At 36.5% G+C, this 12,194-nt stretch overlaps 1 protein-coding gene across 2 annotated transcripts in view; it reads right to left on the reverse strand.

Moving 5' to 3' along the window:
• Positions 1-12,194, reverse strand: part of AFAP1 (actin filament associated protein 1) — a 233,552-nt gene that overhangs the window by 144,641 nt on the left and 76,717 nt on the right. For both annotated transcript variants that reach the window (XM_051965564.1, XM_051965563.1), the window contains exons 2-3: positions 9,092-9,220; positions 7,576-7,673 (exon numbers count right to left, since the gene is read on the reverse strand). In XM_051965564.1, the coding sequence (XP_051821524.1) occupies positions 7,576-7,673; positions 9,092-9,218 (225 nt within the window). In that variant the 5' untranslated portion in view covers positions 9,219-9,220. The remainder of the gene's footprint in view (positions 1-7,575; positions 7,674-9,091; positions 9,221-12,194) is intronic.

A 12,194-nucleotide genomic window follows, 5' to 3' on the forward strand; every position in this document is an offset into this window, starting at 1 on the left:
AAGTCATTCACAGTTGTTTATTCTACAACATTTCTGTTACTATCTGTTACTATGTACAATCCTCTCCTGGTTTTACTCATTTCATTTTGCATCAATTCACAAAAGTCCTTCCAGGTTTTTTCTGAGAGCATGTAACATTGTTTCTTATAGCAAAATAGTATCCCATCACAGTCATATGCCACAACTTATTCAGTTATTCTCCAATTGATGGGCATCCTCTCAATTTCCAATTCTTTACCAACAAAAAGAGCTGCCTTTAAATGCCTTGGTACATTTAGAGCCTTTTTCTTTTCTTTTTATCTCTTCTGGGATACAAACTTAGTAGTGGTTATTGTTGGATCAAAAGGTATACATATTTTTATAGCCATTTGGGTATAGTTCACAATTGCATTTATGTAATGGTTGAATCAGTTCACAAATTTACTAACAATGCATTAATGTCTCAATTTTCCCACAATTTCCCCCAATGTTTGTCATTTTCCTTTTCTATCCTATTAGTCAATTTAATAGGTATAAGATAGTATCTTCATTGTTTTAACTTGTATTTCTCTAACCAATAGTGATTTCGAACATTTTTTCCCATGACTGTAGACAGCTTTGATTACTTCAACTAGAAACTAACTTCATATTTTTTTTAATCCTTTATCAATTGAGGAATGATTCTTATTTCCATAAATTTGACTCTTTTTAATATTATTTGAGAAATGAGTGCTTTATCAGAGAAATATGCTTCAAAATGTTTTTCAGTTACTTACTGCATATCCTTTTAACCTATTCCTCCTCCCATTTATTCTATTCTCCCTCTCCTTTTACCCTGTCCCTTCTCAAAAGTGTTTTGCTTCTGACTTCTACCTCTCTTAATCCATCCTCCTCCTATATGCATCCCTTCTTCTCTTATGCCCTTTCCCTCCTACTTTCCTGTAGAGGAAGATAGATTTCTATATCTATTATGGGTGTATACTATTCCCTATTTGAGCCAATTCTGATGACAACAAGGTGCAAGCATTCTCTAGCACCTCCTCCATCTTCCCCTTCACAGTAAAATCTCTTTTTTGTGCTTCTTATGTCAGATAATTTACCCCATTCTATTTTACTCTTCTTCCAGTGCATTCTTCTTTCCTAATTTTTATTTGTTTTATATATCATCCCATCATATGCAACTCATGTCTGTGTCCTCTGTCTATATATACTTCTTCTAACTTCCCTAATGATGAGAAAGATCTTATGAGTTACAAGCACCATCTTCCTATGAAGAAATAGAAATAATTTAACCACATTATGTCCCTTGTAATTTTCCTTTCCTGTTTACCTTTTTTGCTTTCTCTTGAATCTTGTATTTCAAATTCAAGTTTTCTATAGCTCTGGTCTTCTTATCATGAATGTTTGAAAGCCCAATTTCACTGAATATCTATTTTTTCCACTGAAAGATTATACTAGTTTTGCTCAGTATGTGAATCTTGGTTGCAATATCAGCTCTTTTGTCCTCTGGAATATCATATTCCAAGCCCTTTAGTCCTTTAATGTAGAAGCTGCTAAATACTGTGTTATCTTGACTATGGTTTCATAATACTTAAATTGCTCCTTTCTGGCTGCTTGCAATATTTTCTCCTTGATCTGGGAGTTCTGGAATTTAACTTTAATGTTCCTGGGAGTTTTCTTTTTTGGGATCTCTTTCAGAAGGTGATCAGTGGATTCTTTCAATTTCTAATTTACCCTCTGTTTCTAGAAGGTCAGGACAGTTTTCCTTGATAATTTCTTGAAAGATGCTGTTTAGCCTTTCTTTTGATCATGGCTTTTAGCAAGTCTAATAATTTCTAGACAATCTCTCGTGGATCTATTTTCCAAGTCAGTTGTTTTTCCAGTGAGATACTGTTTCTTCATTTCTTATTAAATAATTAGTTTCTACTTCCTCAATTCTAATTTCCATGGATTTACTTTCTTCAGCAAACTTTTGTTCTCCCTTTTCCACTTGGCCAATTCTTTTTTTTTAAGGCGTTCTCTTCAGTGGATATTTGTATATCTCTATTTGGCCAATTCTTATTTTTCAATGCTTTATTCTCTTCATGGATTTTTGTACCTCTTTTATCATTTGGCCTATTCTATTATCTTAGATATTATTTTTTCAGTATTTTTTGTGCCTTCTTTACCAGAATGTTGATCCCTTTTTCATGATTTTCTTGCATCACTCTCTTTTCTCTTCCCAATTTTTCCTCTACTTCCCCTTCTTGATTTTCAAAATCCTTTTTGAGATCTCCCATGGCCTGGGACTAATTCATATTATTCTTTGAGGCTTTGGATGTAGGAATTTTGACTTTGCTATTTTCATTGAATGTGTGTTTTGATATTCCTTGTCATTTTTTACAATCAGAAATTTTTTCTAATGGCTTGTTCATTTTTCCTATCTATTTCTTGATTTCTAATTCTTTGCTAAAGTGGGGCTCTGCTTTCAGGGTGGAAGGTGTACTATTCCAAGCTTCAGGGGTTTTGTACAACTATTTTCAGAGATCCTACCAGGGATCCATAAGTTTCAGTTCTTCCAAAGTGGTATGATCTAAGAAGAGGTGTATTTAGTACTCTCCTGGTCTATGCTCTAGTCTATGAGGGACTATAAGCACTCTTCTCTGTCCTGGAACTGTGGTAAGAGTCCCCACTCCATTGTAGCCACAAGATCTAAAGTGCGATTGCTCCTCCTTGCCCCGAGAGTGCCACTCAGGATTGCAACCTGTATGATTATGAGCAAAGCAACAGATTCTTGCCCTCAATGCCAGCAAAGAGACCCCTGTAAATCCCTCTGAGCAATTGTTGAACCCCCTTACTACCTGTGGGCTGAGAGGTCCAAAAGTAGCCACTTCTCCTGTTGATTCAGTGGTTTCTAAAAACTGCTCCTGGTTTGCTGGGTCTGCGTTTCTGTTGACTCAGCCTGCACTAGACTGTATTCTACTCTCACCCTTTTCTGCCAATCTTCTAAATTGTCTTGGGCTAGAAAACTGCTTCATCCTGTCCCTTTTGTGGTTCTGCTATTCCAGAAATTGTTTGGGGACATGATTAAAAGGTTTTAAGAAGAGTCAGGGAGAAAGCTCAAACATATTACTGCCTTTACTTCCCCATCTTGGCTTTGTCTCTTTGGCATTTTTTTTTTTCATCTCCACATTTTTAGATTATTCCATCCCTGTCTGGAATGCATTCTCACCTCTACTTCTCAGAATCGTTTTCTTCCTCAAGGAACAAATCATATCCTTTGCTAATGGAAGCTTCTTCTGATCCCTACAGGAGGTAGAGTTCTCTCCTTCCTCATCAAATTATCTAGAATGTCCTTTTGTTATTGTTTCATGTATCTCCCTCCAATAAAATGTAAGCCTCTCCTGCTATATCTTTGTACCCCAACTACCTAACAGAGTTTTTTCACACAGCAAATACTTAAAAAAAAAAAAAAAAAGTTTGTTCAATTAGGTTGCATAGACTGAGTTGCATTGAATCTGAAGCATGTGCTTAGAGGCAGAGGGATATTCAAATTGATGTCTCCCGATTCTTGGAACAAATGGTCTTTAACTCATAACTTGCTGTCTCTTAGGAAAGTCATGTGAACTCTCTCCAAATGTCTTTGTAAAGCAACTATGAAACACTGTGCATAAAATGTCAAACCCAGAGTCAGGAAGATTTGAGTTCAAATACAACCTCAGATACTTACTAACTGTGATAATGGGCAAATAACTTAACCTACCTGCCTCAATTTCCTCATCTGCAAAATGGGAATATAATAGCACCTACCCCCAAGTTGTTATGAGGATCAAATGAAATGATCACTGTAAAGCACTTAACACAGTGCCTGGCATACAGTCTGATCCTAGGTAAGTCCCTTCCCCCATATGTCTCAGTTTCCACATCTATAAAATGAGCTGGAGAAGAAAATGGTAAAGCACTCCAATATCTTTGGATCCCAAAGAAAATCCCAAATTGTAGAGTTGCACACAATTGAACAACAAAAACAACAAGAAGAACTATATGTGTATGTGTGTGAGAGCTAATATTATTATTGTTATTATTTTTGCAAATTTGAATTATTAAGCATCAGCTTTCTGTCTTAAGGGACAGAGAATACTGTGATCAAATAACCTAAACTGAGAGGCTATTCAAAACAAGAATTTCCTGAATTCAAAAGAAAATCAATTAACATTCCTGAACAATCCTAAGATTCCTAGTATTTTGTTTTGCAACTCTCAAATGTACTTAGCCCACAATGGTGTGTGTTAGAGCTCTCTCTTGCTATCTAATCCCCATACTAGATTCTCAGATCCATGGAGCCAAGGAGTGCCTAGCACAGTGCTCTACACACAGCAGTTTTTTCATAAATGTTTGTCATTTGTTGATAAATAAAAGTACAAAAACTTCCCCAAGGCATTAAATATCAAGGAAGCTTTTGTCCTAGACTCTGATCAGAACTATTATCCAGCAGACAGAAGCATTTACAAGCTGGTTACAAGCAGTTGGCTTCTCTTTCTAAAGGATGTCTTATAATGTGTTACAGAAAAACATTGTTGTTATTTTGAATTAAAAATAAAGGGGAGGAGCAGAATTCAACTTTTAGGTTTTTTTCAGTCAGAAAATTCTGCTTTAGAAATAGAAGTCTAGATATTATTTTTTTAATTGGTCATGATGAGCCAAGATGTATGGTTGTGGGTAAATTATTTAACGTCTCTGGGGATAATACTATATTATTTGTACTCCTCTTCTATGAGATTGTTAAGAGGATGAAATAATTATGTATATATATGGTTTTTCAAAGCATGTTATCAATGACAATCATCATCCAGGGACAAGATACCTTACCTGGTATCTTCGATCTATTTATACCAGTATTTTCAGTTGTAGCAAATAACTATAAGTTAAAGTGATATCCCTTAAATGTGAAATGTCTCAACAAATTATAGCATACAAATGTAACAGAACAAAAAAACATTAAAATTGACAAAGGTGGTGAGTTTCAGAGAAATCTGAAAAGGCTTGCATGAACTGATATAGAGGAACCAGGAGAAAAACCCATACATTAACACTAGCAGCAACTCTTTAAAGGAAAAAAAAACAGCTTTGAAAGACTTAAAAATTCTGAAAAATGAAATAACTATAACTCCAAAGGAATGAAACTACTAACCTTTATAAAGAGATTTTTTTCTAGAGAGAAACATACTTTTTTGGACATGAAAAATTAGGTTGGCTTATTCTGCTTGACTGTTTTATTTGTTACAAAGACTGAATTGTTTTGTTTTTTGTTTTTTTGTTTTTTTTAGTGGGAGTATGGGAATAGCAAACAATATGTTTGCCAAAATTAGAAAAGAAGAGAGGGTCATGAAAACATATTTTAGATCTCCAGAATTGAAGAAGATCAAAAGGAAACATAGAGGGCAGTTTTGAAAGTAACATGTGGAATTAATTACATTTTTTTTAAAAGCAAGCTATATATAGTAAAGATTCACACTTTCCAAATAACCTTATTTTCTGTTCTACTTTATATGTGGAAGTATTATTTGTAGATGTTTGTAAAATTCAGAATTTTAAAAATTAAATTTGAAAAGTTCTGCTTTTGGACACTTACCCAATTCAAATTATCTGGGCCTATTTCCTCGTTTGTAAGATGATAGGATTAGATTAAATGACTTCTGAGAACTTTTGTAGTTTTAACCTGTGACCATCTCTGAGCTTCGGTTTATCCATATTTGTAATGGAAATCATAGTATGTTTCATTATGAAACTCAGATGGTATATGTTTATGTATTATATATTAATAGGTATATATATGATATTTATATATGTAAAATTTATGTATGTAAAAAACTACTATATGAGGGTCAGTTATACTCTCTATTTCATAAAATTGTTGTGATATGGTACTTAAGGTGCTTTCCAAACTTTAAAGTACTATATAAATGTCCATCAGTCCATACTAAAACCTAAGTTGCTCACTCCAAACTTTTTTATATAAGGATTTTTTTGGGTTATTTGCATCAAACAATACACATGGTAAGCAAGTAGGAGGCAAAGCAAAGTGTTTTATGAGAATTAAAAAGAACGACATTCCAATGATTGCTTTAATTTCTTCTTCATTGTTGGTGATTTTATCCTTTTCATTTTCAATACTGAATTTTTGGTTTTCTTCTTGTTTTTAAATCAAATTAACCAATGGCTTACTTATCCTGTTTTTTTTTTCATAAAATCCATGGGTGTTCATTTTAGATTAATTCAAAGGATTGTGGGAATTAGGAAAAGTGTTCTGAAAGAAGTAACATGTGAGCTGGACTTTAAAGGAAGGGTATAAATTCATCCAGAGAAGGTTGAACTATCATGTCAATTGTTTTTTTTTTCTTTATCCAGGTTTTCTTTATAAATTTCCAGGTAACCAGTCAGAATGGAATTCAGTTCTAAAAACTAAAGCTCATGTGCCTGAATAAACAAACTGTTCAAGCAAAGAAATTAAGCCATAGGTCATTGGTTCATAGAATATTACTATTGGAAAAGATTTTACAGGTCATCTGGTCCAATCCCTTGATTTAACATATGAGGAAATCAAATTTATCAATAAAGGAATGTATTTTGCTCAAGCTCACAAATATAGTTGTAAATAGCATGGTTAGGTAGAACTCAACTCATGAAGAAAAGGAAATTAATAACTGGATCTGGAGATATTTTCCAAAAATTCACCAATATCTAAATCTACATATCTATATAAATATCGATAGATAGATATAAAGATATGTCTTATATGTGATATATAATATAGATATAATTTAAAATAAGGACGCTGTGGTATATAGTCATTAAATAGCTTGCCTAAGATCATACAACTTGTAAGTATCAGAGTTGGGACTCAAATGCTTGCATCCTGACCAAAAGCACTCTTCTTTCTTCTCTCTTAAGAATCCTAAATCTAAAAAAAAATGAATATAACATATATCTGGGGTAAATGTATATTTGCCCATTGGAATTTCTGGAAATTTTTAACATGGAATCCATGAACTTTTGTTTTGTTTTATTTTTCATATTTTGATAGCTACAATCCAATATAATTGCTTTACTTTGCAATGCACTGTGTTTTATAAAAAACATTCTGAGAAGGAGATCTTAGGCTTCACTAGATTGCCAGAGCAATCCATGACCCAGAAAAGGTTAAGAAACTCTGTTAGGTTGAAATAGAAAAGAAACAGTACTGGAAAATTTCAAAGCCAGGTGTTCAAAATCACAGACCAAGTCAGTGAGGAGAACAACCCCTCTGGAGGCTTTTCAGGAATTCTGCCCCTAAAACCTCTCTCCCCTGCTACTTTAAAATCCATCATCAAAGCAGGATTACAATGTATTTACAGCACTGTCACTTTGTAAAGAAGCAGCTGCCATCTCAAGGCAGGCTAATTTCCTATATGATTTTCCCAATTATCCATCGGGAACGGCCGAGTGGGAGCTGGCAAACGGCTGCCTCAGCATTCCCAGGATCACACACTCGCCTCATTCCTCATGTCCTCAGCTAGACTCCAGGTAACGACAGGATCAGACAGTTTCCTGTCACCCGGCTACAGGGCCATAACTCACCAGCCACTGCTGAGGGATCTCGGGCAGCGGCATCTGCGGCGGGGCCGGCAAACTGTTGGTAACTTCTTGTTTCTGAGCATGGTCTTTTACTTCAAAGCCTGCAAGTATTAAGAGAAACCACATCAGTTCCTACATCTAAAACCTTGGAATGGGGCTCGTTCCTTCAAGTCCAGGCTGTAGGGCAGGAGGTTGTATGTGGTGGAAAGGGAAGTCTTGGCAATGAGAGCCAGCCCCACCACATACCAGTTGGGTGGCCCTCAAGAGCTCAGTCTGACAACAGTAATTAGTGAAGGGCTGAAACAAGTCTCTCCAAAGTCACCAAATGTCTCTTAATGGCGAAATCCAATGAACATCCTTTTCTCAATACTCATTGCACTTTAATCTCTTTGATTACATGCTTCTCCTAGATATTCTCCCTTCTCAGCTTCCAGGAACTGTTCTCTACTCAATCTCTTCCTTCATACCTGACCATTCCTCCTCAATCTTTTTTTTTTTTTCTGATGGCTCATCATCTCCTTCTCCTTTAGCAGATTTCAAGACTTATATCATGACCTCTTTGTCTCATTCTCTCTATATTCTCCTCTTTGGTGATCTGAACTGTTCCTCCTGGATCCAACAATTATGAGCCGAAATGGGCAATCTAACTAGTCTAGTCATCCTTATTTTAGAGCTGAGAAAAGAGGGTAAGGTTACATGATTCATCCAGTCACACAGCATTTTTAGATTTTTAGAGTCAGGTCCCCAAAGCTTTTCCCACTATAACATGAGGGAGGGAGGGAGGAAGGAAAAAAGGAAAGAAAGGAGGAAGGAAGGAAGAGAGGAAAGGAGGAAGGAAAGGAGGGAGGGAGTGAAGAAGGAAAGAAGGAAAGAAAGAAAGAAGAAAGGAAGAAAGGAAGGAAGGAAGGAAGGAAGGAAGGAAGGAAGGAAGGAAGGAAGGAAGGAAGGAAGGAAGGAAGGAAGGAAGGAAGGAAGGAAGGAAGGAAGGAGAGAGAAAGGGAAAGAGAAATATTTTAAGGAGGCACACTGATTATAGCTGAATAGCTGATAGGGACTTTAAATGTCAGCTAATCCAGTTCTTTCATTTTAGAGACTAGGAAACCACATTCTAGAAAATTTAAATAATACGCCCACAAAGTTAGTAAGTGACAGAGCCAGTATTCAAATCCAGGTCTCTTGTCTTTCCATTGCTCCATACAGTCAGTCATTTAGCATTTTATAAGCACCTACTATGTGCCATGTACTGGGTTAAGTTCAGAAAGATCATACATGCAACCAGTAGGATTGATGAGATATTCACAGATTAATGTGACAGAAATTATAATAAATGTACAAGAAGTAAACAAAGGGGTATGAGATCAGAAAAGAGAGCACTACCAACTACTGAGCAAATACTATTAGAGTATAATTTGCATCTGCCAATAGCCATGTCTGAAATACATGGGATTTAAAGGGCTCTTGTTTCAATTCCTTACTTACTCTCTATGGTACAAAACCTTGAACCACTACAAACACTCACCTTTTGATGACTGTATCCTCAGGAGAATATTAGTTATCACTGCCTTTTTCTCCCTGACTGTTGACGTTAGATATTCATGGTCCAGCAGCTCAAGGAACAGGCGCAGCTCAACAATTAATTCTTCCATTGCTGGGGGAAGGGAGAGAAGAAAGAAAGAAAAAAAGAACAAACTGTTAACTTGGGATTTTTTTTTTTCTGGAGGCAGTTAGGTTAAATGACTTGCCCAGAATCACACAACAAGTAAATGTCTGAAGCCAGATTTGAACACAGATCCTCCTGACTCCAGAACTAGTACTCTATCCGCCATACTATCCACTTGCCCCATAACCTAGAAATCTTAAAAAATATAAATGAGATTTTTATTCCAGAACATAACATCCTAAATTACAAAAACCTGATTTATCGAAGATAAGACTGACATTCAACAGCACAGCCCACAACAATTTCGAACCATCACCTGATCAGACAAGGTCATAGTTGGAAAGCACTAGGCACATCTACAGTGCTGAGTAAATACTTGTTCCACCTTCTCCCTAAGTTCCATGTTCTTACTTCACATACTCTTTATAACTACTAGAATCCTAGCTATTAGAGATCTTATAAATATGCCTGTTACTTTTCTGTCTGCTCCCATTATTTCCTGTCCTGAATGTCCATTATCCTTCCTTGTTTTCATCTGAATTTTTATCTGTCCTTTAAAGCCCCAATCAAATGCCATATCCTCTGGGAAGTCTTTCCTGATATCACCCACTGTGAACACAGGAATAAAGACTTAAAACTAGAAGGGATCCTGAATGCAACCCATTCACTCTACAGATGAAGAAACTGAGACACAGAGAGATGAAGTAACAGAGTTCCAAAGTGCCCAAGGCAGGTTTGGAGCCCAGCTGGCTTCATGTCCAGTGCCCAATCCACTATGTTACATGACACTTAATAATTGTGTAATGTGTTTATCACGTTATTGTGGATCACAATTGTCTGTGTCTGTGTCTTTTCCCCCTGGCAAACTCAGCCCTCTCGGACAAACTGTGTCTCATCAAATTCCTACGACTTCCTCAGCATCTCATAGAGGGCTCTGCTCCCAGCAATCTGTTCAAATTGAATTAAGACTTTAAAAGATGTACCCTTGACACCAAAGCACTCCCCTACGGAAACCACATCAGACAAAAAAAAAAAATTGAGGATGTTAAAAAAGCCCAAGCTCACATAGCTCTGATTCACTTCAAGGCCACCTGCCAACAGATGGAGTTTTGACCCCAAAGCCTCAGAGTGATTCTGACATCATCACATCCAATGTCAGATCCTTCGCATTAAATTTCCATTTAGGAAAGTCCAAGAGAGGCTGGCCTGTTGGACAGTTTTCCAGAACCATAAGCAGAGTTTGGGGCACCTAAACAGTGCAGTAGAAAAGAGTACCAGCATGGAGTCAGGAAGGTCCGAGTGCAAATCTAGCCTCAGACACTTAGTAGCTATGTGACTCTGAGCAAGTCACCAAAACCTGTATGCCTCAGTTAACTCATCTGTAAAATGAGCTAGGAAAGAAATTGGGAAACCACGCCAGTAACTTTGCCAAGAAAACCAAATGGAATCAGAAAGAGTCAGTCATGACATAAAAAACTAAACAACAAAAAGAACCAAGTTTGTCCAAAAAAGAAAAAAAAATTAGAGTCTCAAGGCATATAGGACATAACTGAAATGAATAAACAACAATGACAACAAAGTTTTAGAAACTCAACTTTCAATTCTTCTCTTACAAACCAATGGCACTGACCCCATCATGAACAAGAACTTATTTTCCCTGAAGAAAATTCCACAGACTTTGGGAACTGGAAAGACCCTTAGACATCAACTAATCTTAAGAGATAGTGTAGTGTAAGGGAAAGAATGCTTGGTTCAGAACCAATAGAGAACTGGGTTTGAATACCGCTAAATGGGTACCTTTTTTCAGATTGTTTTCATACGCTGTCTTCCATCACGACAATGCTTTTATTTGTGGCCATAGTACTTAGCATGAGTTTTGGAACATAGAAAGAAATTAAGACATACCAGTTGACTATTGACTTACTAAGATCTGAGGTTCCTTTTTGTTTCATTCAAATATTCTATAATTCAGGGCAATGAGGTGGCACAATGGATGGAGCACAGCCCTGAAGACAGGAAGACCTGAATTCAAATCTGGCTGTGTGATTCTGGACAAATGACTTAACCCTAATTGCCTCAGGGAAAAAAAAATTCTACAATTCCATGTCAAATTTCTGCACTCTCTCCTCTTCAGGTCAATGTCAAAATGCTTAAGTTCAGCAAGAAATGCAACTACCATAACAGTGCTATTCAATACTCCTTTGTGATTTCTCTCACATTAAGCGCTGAGCACTGCCCAGGGCTAGACGATGGGGAAGGGATGGAGAGGGGGTACCTTGGTAAACAAGATAAAGTCACTACCCTCACAGATCTTTCAGTATGACAGCAATGAAAAAGACAAATGAGATATGAAAACTCTGTATCCCTAAATTTGCAATGCAAATAATTGCTATCATTATAAGATCATGGATTTGCAGTTAGAAGGAATCTTGGATATGATTTAGCCCATCATCTCAATCAACCTTTTCATATTTGATCTCTAACTCCTTTCCTTCCTGCCTACAAACATCCCCTAATCTATGCTGGTTTTAAAAATCTTCATAGTATTCTCCTATAGCATTCTCCCCCTTCTCAGCCCAACTTCCAAAAAAAGTTATATACAATTATTGCCTCTACTTCCTATCCTTGTCACTTACTCCTCAGTCCTTTGGGATCTGCTCTCCCCAAAGTTAACAATGATCTCTTTACCAAATCCAATGGTCAATTCTTAATTCTCACTATTCTTGACTTCTGTGTAGCATCTGACTGTGAAACATCCTTTCTTCCCAGAGTTTTCATGACTACTCTCTTTTTGTTCTCAGTCTCATAGTCCCTAACTGTGGATGTATCCCCACAAAAGGCTCTTGTGGCAGACCTTGCTTTCTCTACATGCCTTCTTGGTAATATCATCAATTCCATTGGGTTTATTTATCATCTCTATGCTGATGGCTACATAGTGATATATGGAGCTCTAGTCATTCTC

This window comes from Antechinus flavipes, chromosome 6 (genome assembly GCF_016432865.1).
Source record: "Antechinus flavipes isolate AdamAnt ecotype Samford, QLD, Australia chromosome 6, AdamAnt_v2, whole genome shotgun sequence".
Lineage (NCBI taxonomy): Eukaryota > Metazoa > Chordata > Mammalia > Dasyuromorphia > Dasyuridae > Antechinus > Antechinus flavipes.